The sequence below is a fragment of the Henckelia pumila genome, chromosome 4 (assembly GCF_033568475.1).
Source record: "Henckelia pumila isolate YLH828 chromosome 4, ASM3356847v2, whole genome shotgun sequence".
NCBI lineage: Eukaryota > Viridiplantae > Streptophyta > Magnoliopsida > Lamiales > Gesneriaceae > Henckelia > Henckelia pumila.
The window spans coordinates 193,494,148-193,513,485 of record NC_133123.1 but is presented as its reverse complement, the minus strand read 5'-3'; the positions used below and the strand labels follow the sequence as shown (position 1 = coordinate 193,513,485).

Here is a 19,338-nt window from a genome sequence, read left to right as displayed (position 1 = left end):
AACAAGAACTCCTAGAACACTTGATTGTAGGTCTCAACCTCACAATCCGCATAATGTTTAACGTCTCTTATGTCAAGATTACAAACACAATCTTTAATATTTTTGTGCTAAGACACACTCAACTAATCTTTGAAGCTCATCTCTCTTGTATATTTGTGAATGATTGTATGTGAGGATTAATCTCATTGAAGTTTATTTATCTCTCAAATTTATCCTCACACATTGGGCTTGCTCTCATCTAGCTAATTTCTTCAAGTAGGCTGCCCACACTTTGAATCTCATGACCAAACTTTTAATTCCCCATTCTCCACTCTTGTTTAGTCTTCAAAGTGTTTTATTTATATCTCCAAGAATGATATAAATGTTAGATTCAAGAATATGACCGTTTGGGAAGTTTTTGGACACTTTTTGAAGTTGCAACGGTCATGTTTGAGTTGCTGGAAATTTTCTGAAGTTGAGCTGATTTTAATGTTCATCGGGCTTGTTTGACCGATTGATCTGGTCAAACTCATCTGGTTTGGTCAAACTTTGATCTGGTCTGGTCAAAATTTGATCTGGTCGAACATTGTTCTTGTTCTGGTCAAACTTGATCTAATCTCTTAGTTGATCTGCATCATTCCAATTGATCCGGTTTGTTCCAGATTCAAGCTGATCTATTCATTTGCTTCTAGCTCTTGATTAAATTATTTCTGGGCAAAGTGATAAACATAAAAGTTGTAGCCCTTTTTCTTGGATTTCCACAGAATCACGAATCACTCAATTTTGAATTTGTACGAAAGAGATATGCTCAAAAAACTAAGCTGTGTCAGATATTCTGTTCTGCAAAATTTCAGTGCAGAACTCGAAAATTCATCTTGACTTATCACCTTCTTAAAATCCGATTCAGACTTTGACTTGGGAAAATGATTTGTAGATCATTCTCTTAGCTTCGTAACTCATACTGAATCGTTCCATTTGGATAAGGAGCTGTAAGTTATAGCCAAAATACCAGAGATGGTCATGTTTGATCTGGTACAGTAACGAACGCGTCCAGCTTGATGTTGCGGCAAACTTTTCGCCTAGATAACATCCGAACTAACTGATCTGGTCTGAAATATTACTTGTAGATATTTGAATAAGATTTCCAACCGTTTTGGCCTCAATTCATTTTGAAAAGACCCGCAACTGCTACTAATTTTTTTTAAAAAAAATCCTTGCATGCAAGATTCGTAACATAAAAACTTAAATAATATACTCTCATAAATCCATGCATACGCAAAACTCATGCGTACGCAAAACATTTCAAAACCAATAAACTGTGAAAAAAGAAAATATTAAAACATGTGCGAAAATAACTGCTTTAAATCTCAAAAACTACTGAACATAAACTGAGCATCGGTCACGGGTATACTAGCTGCACTGGATACTCATACGCCTTCATTTCCAGTAGGGACCTCCTCCTCCTCATCATACTCATAATCACCTGCACCATCTAAATCTAGTGAGGTTAGAGGCTCAGCATGCTCTATCCAGTAATAACAAATATAGAACCATATGCAAGCACATATCGTATAAAATATCGTGAATATATCATATACGTGCATGATCTTAAAATAATGCATCATAAGAAAATATGTCATCATCAGTCATACATACATCATAACTAATCATACATAGCATAATTGAGCATGTCATAATCATAAAAACTGAGTATGGTCATATCCATGAATGTGACTAATAACTGTGCCGACTGATCAGTCTAAAATAACCAAAATACGTGGCGGTGAATAATCACCTCTATGCCGGTAGTAAACTACCTATGTGCCAGTGGTAAAACCACCTCTATGTCGGTAGTAGAACTACCTCTGTGCCGGTGGTAAACCACCTCTGTGCCGCCACATTACTTCAATTTCCATAAAAATATTTTTCATGCTCAATTCTTAATCATAAACACATCATAAAAATATTTCATGTATGCATGCACTTAAAATATGTCCGTAATATATATTTAATTAATTTTCATAATAAATAGTCTTATACATAAAATACTTTCATGCATAAAATAAATTAAATATATATTCCGGACTTAGTAATTTTCATGAGTTTGTTCTAAACCATATACCATGCACTTCAGCATAACTTTGATGCATAAAACTTTGTACATATGATTTAAATGGTGAGCAAGAATGGATAGAAGCATGCCTTTGCGTTTCTAACGCACGAAAATTTAATCGGTTTCTTAGATCTTGACTCGGGAATCTCATAATTCTGGAAAGCTCAAATCCCTAAGTGTTGCTTTCTTTCTCTTAATATCCTCAACTAGCTTTCGATCTGCAAAAAATCACATAATGGTCAAAAGTCAACCTTAGTCAACTATGGTCAAACTTTGACCAAAAATTCGCAAACTTTATTGAGTTCTCACCGCTTCACGGCTTTGAATCTCGACTCAAAACTTGGATATTTGGATCTATTACATCGAGATGATAAAAAATGGTTAACTTGTCGGAGGTCGCCGGAAAATTGGAGAAGATGGCGGTGACGGCGGCGGTGCGGAGGTCGCTGGAAACTTTGCCTAACTCGTCTGTTCTTTGTCGATTTCCTGGCGATACAACCATTGGATTTTCGATTTATTTATACCAATATATTCTTCTTGATCTTTCCTACAATCTGACTGTTCGGATCTGCGATCGGAGCTCCGGTGAATGGCCGAAAAAATAAAAAACGTGGACTACTACAGTGAAACCGAATCCTGTGCAGAACTTGTCTGTTCTAACTCGATTTCCCGACGATCCAACCGTCCGATTAACGATTTCTTTACACCAATAGCTTCATCTTGATGTTGGCTAAAAAGTGACCGATCAGATCTTCGATCGGTTTTCTAGTGAACGGTCGGCGATGGCAAACGTGAGACTGCTACAGTGAATCCAAAAAATTGGGAAAAATTTGGGAAAAATCTATAATCTGTGTTTTTCTTTATGATGTTCCGTGCTTTTTTTTTCTATTTATAATAATCCAATATTTTCGGGTCTCGAACTAATTTATTTGATACTCAACTGGTAAAATTAGTCTCTAATCTGATATTTTTCGGTATACACCCAACATCTATTAATTCAAATTTCTGAAATTATTGACTTTTACCAGTCAATTGAACTCGTAATTTTCCAGATTAAATACTAAATCTAATTTAGACTCTGACCAGTCCACTCGGTCAAATATTTTTTTCCAAATTAATTTATCTGGCATAAATAATTATTTTCATTTCAATATCTCAATAATTATTTCAAAATGCCAACATTCCAGATATCCAAAAATAGTCAAACTCATTAACTAATTGTCAAGTGTATTTTATGAATACACTCTATAACTCATTTGGCAATAATAATTATTTTATCTACTCAATAATTATTTTAGTTGTCAATTAATTCGTTAATAAATTTTTCGGGGCGTTACACATTTGGATCACCGAGCTATGAGATATGCTTGATTTACTCAACTGCGCCAGCTTGATGAACTTTGAGTTCTAGCTCAAATGTCCAACTTTGATCTATCAACTACAACACTTGACTAAATATGTTAGAAACACAATAACAAGTTTTGTTATCATCAAAATCAAGATTGCTTGTGTTTCACAATCCAACAAATATGTTATTTTTTTAACTCATTAAAGATGAAATTTTATTTGTTTTTCAAAACATCATATTACATCATAAAGTTAACCACATATATTATTGTTATGAAATTAATAAATAAACTATTTTGATATATATTTTCACTATAAAAAATATAATATGTCAATTCACCTTTTAGTTTATTACACTAATTTATTTTCACTGACTTGATGAATTTAGCGTATTTCCTATGAATTTAAGATATCAAAATAAAAAATGTGAGAAGCAAAGTAGTTAGAAAAATAACATTTGGTTGCAATATAATTATAAAAAAATTAAAAATAATGATACGTCAAAACTGAATAAATATTTGATAATAAAAATACATTATAGCATTTTGCTGAAATATAATTCTTGGGAATCTAAAAATAATAAGCAGAAAAATGGTTAGACTTTTATAATAAAAATATATTTTCACTAATTAAAAGTGTTAAAAGAGAATATATATATATATGTATATATATATATTTCTTCAAATAAATATATATTTAATTTATTATTATACCTATAAAAGTATGAATAAAATAGTAAAAACTAAAAGTGAATAAAATAACAAAAATTTGAGTTGTGGATTTTGTACTTTGTCCTTAAATTGTTTATAGTTTTGATTGATTCCATGGACATCGTCTTCATAATTCTTAGAAAATCTTTAAAATGATATATAAAAGTGAATATATGTTTGACAAGCAAAAAAAAATTTTCATTGAAATTATGAAAAAATAATAACTTATCGATACGTAATTTGAGTGAAACATGCTTAAGGTAGACGTACAATTTCCTAATTATTGTGTAAACCCGACCTATGTGCCCATAATCAAGACCCCGGATCGTCTACTTATAATTTGAGGAACCGGAAGCTGGGCCGGAGCGTATATGGGAGGCAATAACTCCTTTGAGGAGTTTTAGAGCTAATTAATAAGAGTTATGTTACATGTATGCATGTAATTGAGATAGTTTTGTAAATTCAAATATAGCTTTTAACTGAACTTGTATATATAACATTTTCAATTAATATTGATACATGCGTTGTTGAAAATATATATATCGTTGAAATAAAATATGGTCGAAAAATGTCAATGTAACGTTTTAATCGCACTAATAATCATGTATGAATGTACAAACTTCATCATCTAAAGTTCCTCTATTTTCGTCTCTCCGAATTCCAAGATTAGAAGATAAATTACCTCTTCATACGAGACCTCTACACAATAGTTTTCACTTGAATAGATTGAAACACAGTTTGTGTAGCCGAAGTCGGGATGATGTCCGAGACCACTAACACCGTATCGTCCTCCTTGATAAGCCCTTTTGTCTTCATAAGTTCAATAGATCTTTGAATATTAGCTTCCATATCATCCGAAAGATCAACAAGAATCGGAGTTACACCCCACTGCATGTTAAGCGTCATCCTGGTGGTGTTGTCGTTTGTAAATGCAAATATAGGAGAGTTCGGACGGTTTCCCGAGATGAGAGATGCCATCTGCCCGTGTCTCGTGTACACGAATATTGCATCGAGGCCTAAATTGTTGGCTGCAGATATAAAACAGTGGATATAAACATATTCTTGATTTCTGATCACAACAATTTGCATTCTGCACGACTGCGCGTGTTTTCGACATAGTAAAGTCTCGAATTTTAAGTCTTTTGAATGCTCAATATGTTTGTTTAAAGTGAAACAGCAGATTGTGTTACTGAAAGCCTTCAAATATAAAGAAAGCAAGCATACCCATTCGTGCTGCACAATTGCAGATTTGCTCTGCGATTTGATCAGGAAAAGACGTTCCAAGATAGTGTTGAAACAGGACATTTTGCTTATTCTCTTCACGGCTACTTAGTTCCATTCTACTACTACTCATACGCAGGACAGAAAGAGCCTTTAGCCCATATGGTCCGATTGCCGACTCTCCAGAGAGCATCAACGCATCTGCAAACTGGCTAACAGCTTCAGAAACATCAGCAACCTAAAGAAATAAATCGCGCGTCAGTTGTTTTACGACGAAGAGTGCTTTAAAAGTGAAGAGGAGCAGTAGCATTGTGGTTTCCAAAGAAAGTGGTAAATATAGGCTCCATGACTACCTCGGCTCTAGTTGGCGTAGGATATTCGACCATTGATTCGAGGAGCTGAGAAGCAACAATGACCGGCTTATTGATCTGTCTACACAGGATAGTAATTTTTTCTTGAATCGCTGGGATCTGTTCGAGTGGGATTTCAACTCCAAGGTCTCCTCTTGCTATCATGATACCATCAGAAGCCTTGACAATTTCTTCTAGTTTATGAAGGGACTCTAAACTTTCTATCTTTGCCAAAACTTTTATTGATCTGTGGATCAGGGATCAGCTTTCATACATGATTTATATTCTAGGCTAATGCAGAAACATGAAACAATATAAATGATACTTTGACATGCTTCGTGGAAAACTAGACAGGTAAATAAGTACTCACGGCACTTGCTTCGAAGCTTGCGTGGAAATGTAATTCTTCAGGTGAGTCACAGCATCAGCAGAGTTCACGAACGACAAGGCAATGAAATCGATGCCTTCCGAAATTCCAAACTGGATGTCAGACCAATCCTACATATCAAATTGAAAGGTTGAAAATTACGGTACCAAATATAAATATCTCCGAACAAATCTCTAGTATCCATGAACTCAAATAAATCTTGTAATGTTGCCTAACCTTGGTTGACAGAGTTGGAAGTTCATGATTCTTCCCTACTAGCTTTCCATTTCTCCAGAAACTGAGTTTAGCTCGAGGCAAGAGTAAACCGGGATCAGTGCACTTGCAACGCAGATCTTTCCCAACCTTTTCCACCACTTCGAACGATACCATTCCTCCATCAATGACAAGTTCATCTCCCACATTAATACCTAAACCAACAGCATACATATATAAAACTTAAGTGGAAGAATTAACATACAAATTCACTTTCATTTAATCAACCAACCTTCAGAAAAACCTTCATAGTTAGCTTGAACCGTAAAAGGACGTGAACCCTCAAATTTCTCATTTGTAAAGTGCCAAATAGAGCCATCCTACCAATACAAAGTAAACAGAAACACCACAAAATTTCACCATATTTCTTGCTACTTTGAAATAAATAGGTCCAAATTAACACACCATTTTGAAAATAAAAGGACATATTAAAAAAAATGACCTCTGCTTTGACAGAGGAGGTAGCACCATGATCAGCCACATGAATCTGGCTACCTTCTGTATCAATCATAAGGGACACACAATACCCCATCTCTTCATTCAACTTCTTAATCTTCCTAATCACATCTTGGTGCCACTCCCTTGTATTGTGACACATATTAAGCCTGGCCACAACCATTCCCCCCTTAGCCAACTTCTCCAAATCGTCCAACGAGCAACAAGCCGGCCCTATTGTGCACACGAGCTTCGTCTTCCTCAATCCCAAGAACCCCTTCTTTCTCAATTCTTCTTCAGAAACAACATCAATCCCCAGAGCCCCTTTCGAATTCTTCCAAGAGATTTCAGCACTCTCCGCTCCCGCCTGCATCACGGCCTGAACTCCAATTCTCAACTCACCACTCCTAAACTTCCTTGCATCGGACCAAACCCCACATCTTAAAATCGGGACACCAAAAACCCCCTTCTTTAAATCAAAAATCGGATCTTTAATCATAAATGGGGCAATCTTAGAACCCAAATCTCCTAAAACAGCCATGATATCAACAACTATGAACAAAAAACAAACAAAAGATTTCCAATAATCAAGACAACAAAAAGAGTAAACCACTAGAACCCAACTCCCCGATGATTCGGAGGAGTGTATTCGGAAAGCCCGTCAACAATTTCTTTGGGCTTTGCGAGAAGGTGGTTAGGTGAAGTGCTGATTGTACGTATATAAGACCGTACCGTATATTCCACTAGGGTTTTGGGGAGTCCCTTAAAAATATTTGAAAGTGGGGACAGCTGAAAAAGGCGGCAGGTCCAACCAAGTTGTCGAATTTAACGGTCAACTACCCTTTCGCTGGCTGCCGTTGCCCGTGGCGTCACGGTCACCGACAGACGAGGACAACAACTCATTTATTATTTTCCATCAATGGGACAAACATGAAATCACAAATATTATATATATATATATATATATATATATATATATATATATTTATATTGCTAATATTTTGCTGTATAATTTTCCAAAACTTTCAAAATTTATCTCACTTTTAAGTGCATGTTTATATATAACATAATCAGTATTTTAATTTCTATGACGTGACAATTTGCGCCCATTGCTTTTTGTTACGCACTTAGTACAAATTTGGATTAACACAACATCTTGCATGTAGTAATCTTAATTTCGTTTTATGTGATTAAAATAGCTAAACATGTTAAAAATGATAAAACATGATTATGAGATTTTAATATAAATGATGAAATGGGCTCGAACACTTTGGAAGCATCGAATTTGAGCCAAAGGAAGTTCGGAGGATCCAAACTGATCGCATGCCAAGGGTTGAGTTCGGATGCAACAAGGAGTGTTCGAAAAGTCTGAATTCAAGATCAGAACGTACAAACCGAGTTAGGCCATGTGCACTATTGACATGTCAAGAGTATACGAACACGTGGGATTTCATGCAAATCGGAGATTTCGAAGTGGTAGTTTGGAGCTTTGAAAGGGGATCATTACTTCCGAAGAATAGATCGGACCTTCCGATCAAGGACGTTCGGACGAGGTAAGCATGCGTGTTTGGAGCGTCCAAACTAGGGTTCGGTTCTTCCGAACTTCGCCTATAAATAGGCCGCAAATTTCTCACAATCATTGCATGTTTTAGATGTGTCTTTGTGTATCAGTGTATATTCTTAATGTTTTTAGCCTTATACTCGAGGGCAGACAATATAAAAGTGTTACGGGACTTGTAGGGGAGTTGTTCTAGGGTTGGAACCTTTGCATCAGCGAACTGACGATAGATGCATATATAGTCTGAGATATCTAATAGTATTAGGGAGTATCTAGTAGTTTAGTTAAGGTTTTTAGATAAGTATTACTGATATGTTATTTTCTTGACTTGTAGTGATGGAATGTAGATGCATGTACATCTAGGCTAGTTGATGAGGTATGCAAGTACTGACTGAGATATCCAATTGAGTATCCATATTTATGTGTTGCTTTTTATCTATTGCATTATACTTGCTATGTGATTGTTTATCCCATAATAATGAGCCCAAACCGAGGTAGAGGAGCAGAACAGCAGGCTCGGATAAAAGACCATATAAAAAAACAACTGGATTGAAGGCGTGGATTGGAGAACATGGGTAGTGGGAAGCAGCAGGACTCGAAGGTATGATTAGGAAGAGAAAAAAAGAGAAAAGAGACACAAACATCGCCGAAAAGCTCAAAGCAAAAAACCAATTCCCATGTTAAAAATGTTCTTATATTTTCTAGTGTATATTGCATCACTTTAAGATAGTTTGTACTATCGTTTGGTCTGTAAATTTTGTCTTAGTAATATTTGTATTTCGGATATATCGAGGCAACAATCATGTTTGATTTTGTTGTTAATTTGATCAAATTTATTCTGTCTTTCACTCTCATTTTTGTATTACAACGTTTAAGTTGCATTGCCGTTGAAACTGAAACCAATGCTGGATTTGGGAATTAAAATCGTTTGAAAGAAGTTGAAAATCATACATTACCATGATTAGTGCTTGGCACGCCCTAAATTTGCGTTTGTATATTTTGATGGTAAACATATTTTGGCACGCCCGGTGGGACCCGCCCTCAGAATCGGAATAATACAGAGAAAGGTGATGGTGAACAACATTCACAAGATGATAAGAATACAGAAATGGTTCCACCCGATAACATTATTGGTGGAGATTCGGGAGAACCATAGGAAAGGAATAAGAAACTTGATGATGGTGGATCCAGTCCACGTCTAGTGATTGAGGTGGTTACTCATAACCATTTGGATGATTTGATCTCGAAAAAGTTTGAAGAGATGGATTTCATGTTGAGGAATACAATGGGCGAATGGAAGAAGCCCATAAGTTAATGTCTACTAACATGGGATACACGCGGAGTGAGATGAGCAAACGCAAAGATAGTGGAGTTTCTGTTTACAGGGCTGCCGAAAAGCCACATGATTGTATTGTTACACCTAAAAAGGTTATGGAAAAAGGTGATAGTTGCTACAACTTAAATTGTAATTCACCCAAGTGTAGGTTGTCTGCAAGTAATATACTCGTGAGTACGAGATCGATTCACGGAGAGGATGTTGTAAGTTTAATTTTAGCAATGATATATTATAGATGGGAATATTAATATAAAACTTCAAATACACAAATTATAAAATTGGCAAGATTTCAAAGGTTCATTGTTGGTTTATTTAAGATTGCTTAACAAAAATAAATAAAAAAAAACTAAAATAAGAATAAACATAAAAGAACAATGAAATATTTAAACAAATATATCATATAATATAGTTCCCACTATATTAAATTCATATTAACCGATATTTAATACATGATACCCATAATATATATATAAATGCATAAATATAAACATAAAAGAATAATATTTAAACAAATATATCATATAATATAGTTCCCACTATATTAATATCAGATTAACCTATAATTAATATATGGTACCCATAATATATATAAGTGCATAAATATAAATTTACATAAAAGTAAATGTTAGATCAAATCAACATATTTCATTTAGAACAACCGGCAGAGCCACGCTATCGTCTAAATAAAATATATGACTTTTTATGTTAGATGCGATAAAGTAAATGTAAGTTGCGGAAATGTAAATGTTAGTTGCGAAAATTAAATGTTAATTGCGGAAAGTAAATGTTAGTTGCGAGAAAGTAAATGTTAGTTGCGAGAAAGTAAATGTTAGATCAAATCACAATATATTATTTAGAACAACCGGCAGAGCCACGCTATTGTCTAAATAATATATATGACTTTATTATAAATTGATACATATATTTATAGTATATAATTATTGTAGTATTTATTGTATCATATTAGACAACAAATCAAGGTAACCACATTCAAGGTACCAAGTATTTGATGTAAATAGATAACAATAAATCATCCAAATTATACCTACAAATAAAGATCAATTAGTAAAACAAAATAAAAAATAGAAAAAGAAAGAATATACAAAATATAAAAAATCTTACTTGACCAACAATGAAACATTTTCACCTTGACATAAAAGGATTTAGCTTGCCATGAACATAAGACTCAAGAGTAAGGATAAAAGAAATTTCATACTTAAACTTGGAGAAATATGCACACTCAAACTCTTATTATTACACACACAATATTTATTTTACAAGTGAGGAATTTCTTTACACTTTTGCATACTAGAAAGCTTATACAACATATCTATTTATAGGCCAAATGAGAGCAAGAGTCCAAGACTCATTAAATGTGAAATAGTAAAGTTGGTGGGTGCTTGTTTCCTTGAATTTCAATACCATGACCCAACTTTAATTGGCATGTTGGATGCCTTAGACCACCGATTCAGCCTTTCTATTCAACATAGAACACGTAGGATATTTTGTGTAGATGTGTTTGGCCATATAATTCACCTCTTTTGGGTAAAAGGTGAAATAGTTATAATATTTTTACTATAAGCTGGTCATAGTAAAAGTAAATCTGTCTCCATTTTGATGTTTGATTATTTTGATCATCTTAATGTGGTTTTTGGAATTTCTTGTCTTCTACAAAGTTGAATATTCCTCTTTTGTAATTTTACAGGATTTGAGATTATTCCAATATGACCTTTGTAGCTTGAGTAATTTTATTTTTACCAAACCAGCGCAAAACATAAAATACAACATTTTTAGTAAAATATTTAAATATAAACACATAACACTAAAATAATACAACTTCATAATTTTAATAAAACTTTAATTTTAAAACACACTTTTTAATATATAAATTATTACAAATTTTAAGTTTCATAAATAGTTCCAATGGAAATCCTCTGGCTTGCGAATTTTGCAACCTAGGGAACCATGGAACGAGGAACCATGGAGACCAGTATACTCCACCTCATGGAAAAGATGATGAAATTTGGGGGAGGTTCTCTCCAGCCCACAGATCAAGCCAGAAAGCTTCAATGTTGCAAAAATTTGTTGTTACTAACCCGAAAACTCAACCAGGGATGTATGAGGAACCATATCCTCGACCATATCCTTTAGTACCCACTCGAGGGGCAACTAATTATCATTATCCGATAAATGGGTCTTATAAAGTTGATCAGGACATGTTACGTGAAATGGTGCAAGATTTGTATGGCCCTGGCATTCTTCCAATGACTAGGCTCAAGTTCGTCTATCCATAACTAGAAATTATTTACATTAACAATCCTTATCCAAATGGATTCAAGGTAACTGATTTTGCTCTATTCCCTTGAGATGATAACTAATTAACTAGCCAATTAATAGCCAATTACCTGATTTTACATTACCATACGTTGTGGTTAACTAGCCAATTATGATAACTTTTCTTTCTTCAAGATGAGGTTGTTTCTGAACACTTTAACTGGTACTGCTTTCACTTGGTATTCTTATTTGCCATGAAATTCCATTTGCACTTGGAACGAGATGGAGAAATTGTTTCATACCCAATTCTATAGAACTGAACCTGAAAAAACTATTGTCGATCACTCACACTTAATTCAAAAGGCAGGGGAAACAACCTATGGCTTTATTGATAGATTTAAGAAGTTGAAGAGTGAATGTAAATTATCTTTACCAAAACCTGAGCTCGTCAATTTAGCTCAACAAAGCTTGGTTTTTGAACTAAGAAAGAAGTTTTAGGGCACTGAATTTCGAGATTTCTATGAAATAGCGGCCAAAGTGGCAGCTGTTGGTTTTGTAAACCGAATTTCAAAAATTTCGTAGCGGAAGCTTGGTATAGATCGAATCGAATAAAAACATTTTTTCTTGTTAAAAATGTTTAACGATCAATATCTATATTAATTCAACATAGAATCAACTAAGGATAGAAAATATACCTATGTTGAACGAAATATATAAAACTTGAATGCTGATTCCGCAGTCCTTCCAAGCCTATTCTCCAGATCAACCGAACACTGACGTGTGGGCGTCACCAACTTTTCTTAATATATATTAGTATTATAAATGCACTGTGGAGTACGACGTCTGTATCGTTCCTTCTCCTATCACCACATATATATAGATATTTTACTATTTTCTTTTTGAAATTTTTCAAAAGAAAATACATATCTTTTCATATATATTATCACAATTGGTTGAGATATATTCTCAACAAACTGATCTCTAGACTATTTTTTAAACAAAACAATATTGTTTAAATATTTAAAATGAGATAGAAGTGATACACGTTAGATAGGGATTATATATCTTATACTCAATTTTTGATTATATCTTTATATAATCATTTACTTATATTCATAAATATATATATACATATATGTATATATATACACGCATGAAAATCCATTTCCCATATATATTTATCTAATAAATAAATAGAGAAAATTATAAGCATTATTAATTCAAAATTAATTAACTGAGATAAAATATAATTTTGTAATTAAAATTACAAAGAAAACATTTTTCCTTGTAATTTTATTCATACAAAATAAGAGTGCTCAATAACTTAAAATTCAATAATTTCAAGTTAACAAATTTAATACTTATATCATAAGTGTTCTTAAATCCGGAGATGGCATGGAAAACTATGGACCTATAATTTCAAGCTCCAATAAAATTGATAATAAATTAAACTCTTTAATTTATATATTAATTTTATTAATTCCAAAGTTATTCCACTATAAACTTGGAATTGCACTCTTGAAAAAATAGATATAAAATTATTCAACAAAATGAATAGTCCATTGATATAGTCACTACATATAAATTAGTCCTCCATAAATCGTTCATAATTAAAGCTAGGTAATTTCCACTTAACCTCTTCAATTATATCTTTTTTTCTTAAGTTCCATTGATTCTCTAATGAATAATATATTTATGATCTAATCATAAATTTGAGCGCTCTTATTATTCAAGTCCTGAATCAATACTTAAGAGAACAACTTATCTGACTTCTTTACGAAGGAATGGATTTCGTCTTGCGTATTAATATTCCCAGCTATTTATTTTATTGTATTTCCAATGTATCAAGAATTTTGACACTATGTAATTTGTGTCATTACTTGATATGTCAAAAAATACAAAATCATAAATAGGAGTTTATTAATTACTCAGAATTAAGATTGACTCATATATGACCATCATTGATTAATATTGAATTCTCAACATGATATGGAAATTTATAGAGATTCAAAATTAATCGTGTTCCAGTCCTATATAATCAAATTATATAAAGTGTTTTCATTCCAATAATCTCATTATCAACAATCCGGATAAGATTGTTTTATTCTTAATATAATGAACCACACTAGCAATTTTAAATTAAAGATCCCAACTTTAATTTCTAATTGCGAACATATTTAGATTATTATAATTTAAATATTATCCTCATGTATATAACACTTATATACAAATATTTAAATTCACATAAAAATAATCTTGGAATTTTTTGATATTTATTAAAACATCAAAATATGCATGCAAAAATAATATTGAAATATTCCTCACATAAAACAAAATATTTGTTTTGGGCATAAATCCCAACAATTTCCCACTTGCCCTTAAAGCAAATAAGACATGTTTTTCAGTCCCATCCCTTTGAGATGTTGCTCAAAACTTCGAGCAGGTAATGTCTTAGTAAATGGATCAGCTACATTATTCATCGAAGCGATCTTTTGAACTGAAACATCTCCTCTACTGACAATTTCTCTTATCAAGTGGAACTTTCGCTCTATATGTTTTCCTTTGCGGTGGTTTCTAGGTTCTTTGGCATTTGCCACCGCTCCACTATTATCACAATAGAGCTTGATTGGTTCGTTCAAGTTTGGAACAACTTCCAAATCTTTCAAGAACTCACGAAGCCAAACAGCCTCTTTTGACGTTCCCACTGCAAAGCATATGTCGGGTCTTGTACACAACATTGCATACATAAGACTACCAACTGCTGATGCATAGGGAATTCGTCTCATTGTCTCTTCTTCTTGCGGTGTTTTAGGACACTGCTCTTTTGAGATATGAACTCCATGTTTAGAAGGTAAATTACCTTTCTTGGAGTTCTGCATCAAAAATCTGACAAGCACTTTGTCAATGTAGGATGCTTGAGACAATGCCAGAAGCTTATTTTTGCGATCTCGAAAAATCTTGATCCCAAGAATGTAGCTTCTTCTCCCAAATCTTTCATTTGGAATTTGCTGGCTAGCCAATTCTTTACGCTAGATAAAAATTCAACATCATTCCCAATGAGAAGAATGTCATCTAAATAAAGAACTAAGAAGACCACTTTATCATTTTTTATTTTCTTGTATACACAAGGTTCACCCACATTTTGATGAAAACCATAAGACTTTATAGCTTCATCAAATTTGATGTTCCATGATCTAGAAGCCTGCTTAAGTCCATAAATGGATCTTTGGAGTTTGCAGACTTTCAGCTCCTGGCCTTTGACAATGAAACCCTCTGGTTGTGCCATATAAATGGTTTCCTCAAGATGGCCGTTCAAGAATGCCGTCTTAACATCCATCTGCCATATCTCATAATCATAATGAGCAACAATGGATAAGAGAATCCGGATAGATTTCAGCATGGCAACTGGGGAGAAAGTATCCTCATAGTCTACTCCTTCCTTTTGGGTAAAACCCTTTGCCACTAACCTAGCTTTGAAAGTTTCAACTTTCCCATCGGGTCCTCTCTTTTTCTTGTAGATCCATTTACAACCAATCGGCTTAACACCTTCAGGTTGATCTACAAATGTCCAGACTGAATTCGAGTACATAGACTCCATTTCGAGTTTCATGGCTTCTTGCCATTTTTCTTGATCAACATCAATCATTGCCATCTAATATGTCAATGGATCATCATCACCTCCATCAGTGACTGCAACTTGTGCTTCTCCTTCTTCACGATAGCGAATAGGCAATATTATTTCCCTTTCACTACGTCGTGGTGGAGGTGGTGGTGTTGGATCTTGAGTATTGGTCTTCTCTCTTTCTTGTTCAACAACTCTTGTTGGAATGGGGCTAATCTCATCAGCCAGCAACTCTTCCAGAACTACTTTACTTCTGGGTTTGAAGTCTTTTATATAGTTATGCTCAAGAAATGTAGCATTTGTCGATACAAATACTTTATTTTCGACAGCACTATAAAATAGACCTCCTCTTGTTCCCTTGGGATAGCCTACAAAAATACACACTTCTGAACGAGGATCCAATTTTCCAGTCTTTCCTTTCAGCACATGTGCTAGACACCCCCATATGCGGATGTGTCTCAAACTAGGTTTGTGACCATTTCACAACTCTAGAGGAGTTTTAGGAACTGACTTAGATGGAACAATATTCAAAATGTATACAGCTGTTTGCAGTGCATAACCCCAAAATGAGTTAGGCAAAGAAGAATAACTCAACATTGATCTCATCATGTCAAGCAATGTTCGATTTCTTCTTTCGGCCACACCATTTTGTTGTGGTGTCCCAGGTGCCGTGAGCTGTGATAGTATTCCATTTTCAATCAAGTGGTCTTTGAATTCATAATCCATATACTCTCCTCCTCGATCTGATCGAAGAATTTTGATTGAATTGCTTAGTTGATTTTCTACTTCAGCACGGAATTGTTTGAACTTTTCAAAAGATTCGGACTTTCTTTGCATTAGAAATGCATATCCATATCTAGAATAATCATCAATGAAAGTGATGAAATATTCGTAGCCTCCTCTTGCTTTGACATTCAAAGGTCCACATACATCAGAATGTATAATTTCTAGAGGTGCTTTAGCTCTTTCACCTTTTGCCAAAAATTGTCTTTTGGTCATCTTTCCTTCAAGACAGGATTCACAGACTGGTAAAGAGCCAACTTTTAGCTCCTTCAAAGGACCATCCTTTACTAGTCTTTCTATCCTCTCTACGTTAATATGACCAAGCCTTAAATGCCACAAAAATGTGTCATTATTTTCATCAGAAATATTTCTTCTTTTAGGGGTTGGTTCAGCGACTTTGAACATTTCAGTTTGAAGTAAATTATGTGAAGTTGGCTTAATAAAAAATAAACCATTCTCAACATAACCAGAACAAATATTCATACCATTCTTATTAATTGAAACAGAATCAATCTCAAAAGAAACAGAAATAAATTGTTCATGCAACTTGGAAACTGAAATCAAATTGCGTTGGAAACCAGGAATAAAGTAAACATTGTTCAAAAGCAAAAATTTATTATTCTTGAATGACAGTCGCACTGTCCCAACTGCCGTCGCTAACAATCTTTCCCCACTGCCCACTCTCATCATGAAAGCTCCCTCCTCAAGATCCTTGGACGACTCCAACATCTGCAAAGAAACACAAACATGGTTAGATGCACCCGAATCAATTATCCAGCTTGAGAAATCATTCTCAACAAAGCATGTTTCCATGACTAGTAAATCTAATTTACCTTATTTCTTCTTTTGTTTCAGCTCATCAAGGTACTTCTTACAGTTCCTTTTCCAATGGCCATCCACATTGCAATGGAAACATTTTCCTTTTGGTTTAGGTTCAACACCCTTTCCTTTCTTCTTTTGGATCTTTTTCTTGCCCTTGAACTTTCCCACATTTTTCTTCTTTGTATTCTTAGAAGAAGAAGTCTTTCCCACAGCCACATTGGCTTCGACAACATTTGCCTTGCCATTTTTGTCATCAATCAGAGATTCATAACTTTGTAGCTCATTCAGGAGTTGTGTCATGTTATAGACCCTATGATTCATCACATAGTTCGTCCTGAATTGGAGAAAAGCAGGAGAAAGTGTCTCCAAGATCATGCCAACTTGAGTCTTTTCATCAATGTTCGCACCATTGATTTCAGCATCATTTAAATGATTAATCATTTTCAACACATGATCACGGACTGAAGAACCATTCTTCATCTTGCAGTTCATAACTGCTTTCACAGCTTCATGACGTGCTTGTTCAGATGGACGTCCAAACATTTGCTGTAGAGATTCCATAATCCCTTTAGCAGTCTCTAAGGCTTCATGCTTAGCTCTAAGCACTTCATTCATTGCTGCTAACAGATAGCAACGTTCCTTATTGTTTGCAACAATCCAATTGTTGTAAGCTTGTGAGACAGTCCTTGAAGCATTAGCTGGAGGTGCTGGAGCACAATCCTCCTTGAGGACAAAGTGGTAACTCTCATTGATCAAGAGGATATTCATGTTGCTTTTCCATTTAGCAAAATTTTCACCAGTCAAAATTTCAGATGAAAGAATTAGAAGGATAGGATTTGTCATACTTGCTGGAAAAAAATGAAAAATATTTTCAATATATATATGAATGCATAAATATCATTAACCATTAAAGACATGAGTAAATATAATGCATAAGAGCACATGATAATACACAAAACATGTTTACTCGTAGTCTAAGGAATTATAATCACCACAATTAAATGCCGCCGTAGGGTAGGACAAAAATTGTTAATTATAATGAGACTTTCTCAATTAATAATGCTATCGAAAATATCTCATATTTCTAGCATTTCTTAATTTCCTACAAAATTTAGTCAAGAAAATAATTAACAAATTTAATTATTTCTTTATGAGTGTAACCCACCATATTAGATTTTAAAACTTAATTTAGTAATTGCCTCCGTAGGGTAGGTCAATACTAAAATACATTTTAAAATCCTATCTCATGGAAAACAACCTTGCTATTGTAATTAGTAGACACCCTCCGTAGGGAGGACATAATCAAAGCATCTCAAGGCGCTACTAAAAACTCACGTTGTTGTTCAAACGATGGAGACCGAATGTTAATATTGTCATATTAACCACTCCCACTCACTATTTTAAAAAAAATGTATTTTATTTATAAAATATTTCTTATTTATAATATGCAGTGAATTTAAACATTTTAAACCACTTATAACAAAATAACTATTATTTTGTAAATTTTCAATCACGTAATATTTTAAACAATTTATACAGGAATGCAACAACAGACAAGCGGCAAGACAAGCATTGAAAAAAATAATAAAGAATAATACACATGTACCATGCCTATGTTGATAATAAATTAATCATCATGAAATATAGTATACTGCACACGAGTTACTAGAACCACGAAATAATTGAACAGAAAGCTTTTAGAAATGCAGTATGGAATTATAACTGGACAAAAAAAAAGTTATTATAAAATCCAATATTATAAAATAACCATTAGATTATAATCCTGAATTTAAACATTTTAAACCACAAAGTTTTTATAATTTTAAACAGTTTAAAATTATAAATCGATGATGGCAATGAATGAAATTTAACATTTAAATACATTCATAAAGCTCCGATCCTTTTTGCAAATACAATGCAAAAACATATTATAATTTCTCAATTTAATCTCATTAAATCCTAAAATAAAAAAAAACTTGATAAATATACAAACTAATCTAATTCAGTGTCTAAACCGAATAACAAGAAACAAAATCCGATTTGAAATCCGATTTAATAACTGATATGATTTTTATTTCATCATCTCACATGAGAAAATTAAATCATAAAAGATATTGTGTATAATTTGATTATGAAAATAAAAAATAT

The 19,338-nt window shown here is 33.5% G+C and overlaps 2 protein-coding genes across 5 annotated transcripts; both read right to left on the bottom strand.

Moving 5' to 3' along the window:
* Positions 1-4,718: 4,718 nt before the first annotated feature.
* On the bottom strand, positions 4,719-7,690 carry LOC140864373 (pyruvate kinase isozyme A, chloroplastic-like). Of its 4 annotated transcripts, none has more exons than XM_073268523.1 (8): positions 7,528-7,690; positions 6,803-7,347; positions 6,593-6,680; positions 6,325-6,515; positions 6,091-6,218; positions 5,724-5,967; positions 5,374-5,608; positions 4,719-5,177 (listed from the first exon to the last, which is right to left on the bottom strand). In XM_073268523.1, the coding sequence occupies exons 2-8, from the start codon at positions 7,334-7,336 to the stop codon at positions 4,849-4,851; spliced, it is 1,749 nt and encodes a 582-aa protein (XP_073124624.1). In that variant the 5' UTR covers positions 7,337-7,347; positions 7,528-7,690; the 3' UTR covers positions 4,719-4,848. The 4 variants fall into 4 exon arrangements, with proteins under 4 accessions (XP_073124624.1, XP_073124626.1, XP_073124623.1 ...); XM_073268525.1 differs by having other exon boundaries at positions 6,803-7,323; XM_073268522.1 differs by lacking the exon at positions 7,528-7,690 and having other exon boundaries at positions 6,803-7,521.
* Positions 7,691-16,846: 9,156 nt separating this feature from the next.
* LOC140867842 (uncharacterized) lies at positions 16,847-18,165 on the bottom strand. Its single transcript, XM_073272891.1, has 2 exons — positions 17,202-18,165; positions 16,847-17,097 (listed from the first exon to the last, which is right to left on the bottom strand). Exon 1 carries the CDS (start codon positions 18,031-18,033, stop codon positions 17,203-17,205), a length of 831 nt encoding a protein of 276 aa, XP_073128992.1. The 5' UTR covers positions 18,034-18,165; the 3' UTR covers positions 16,847-17,097; position 17,202.
* Between the last annotated feature and the right edge of the window lie 1,173 nt (positions 18,166-19,338).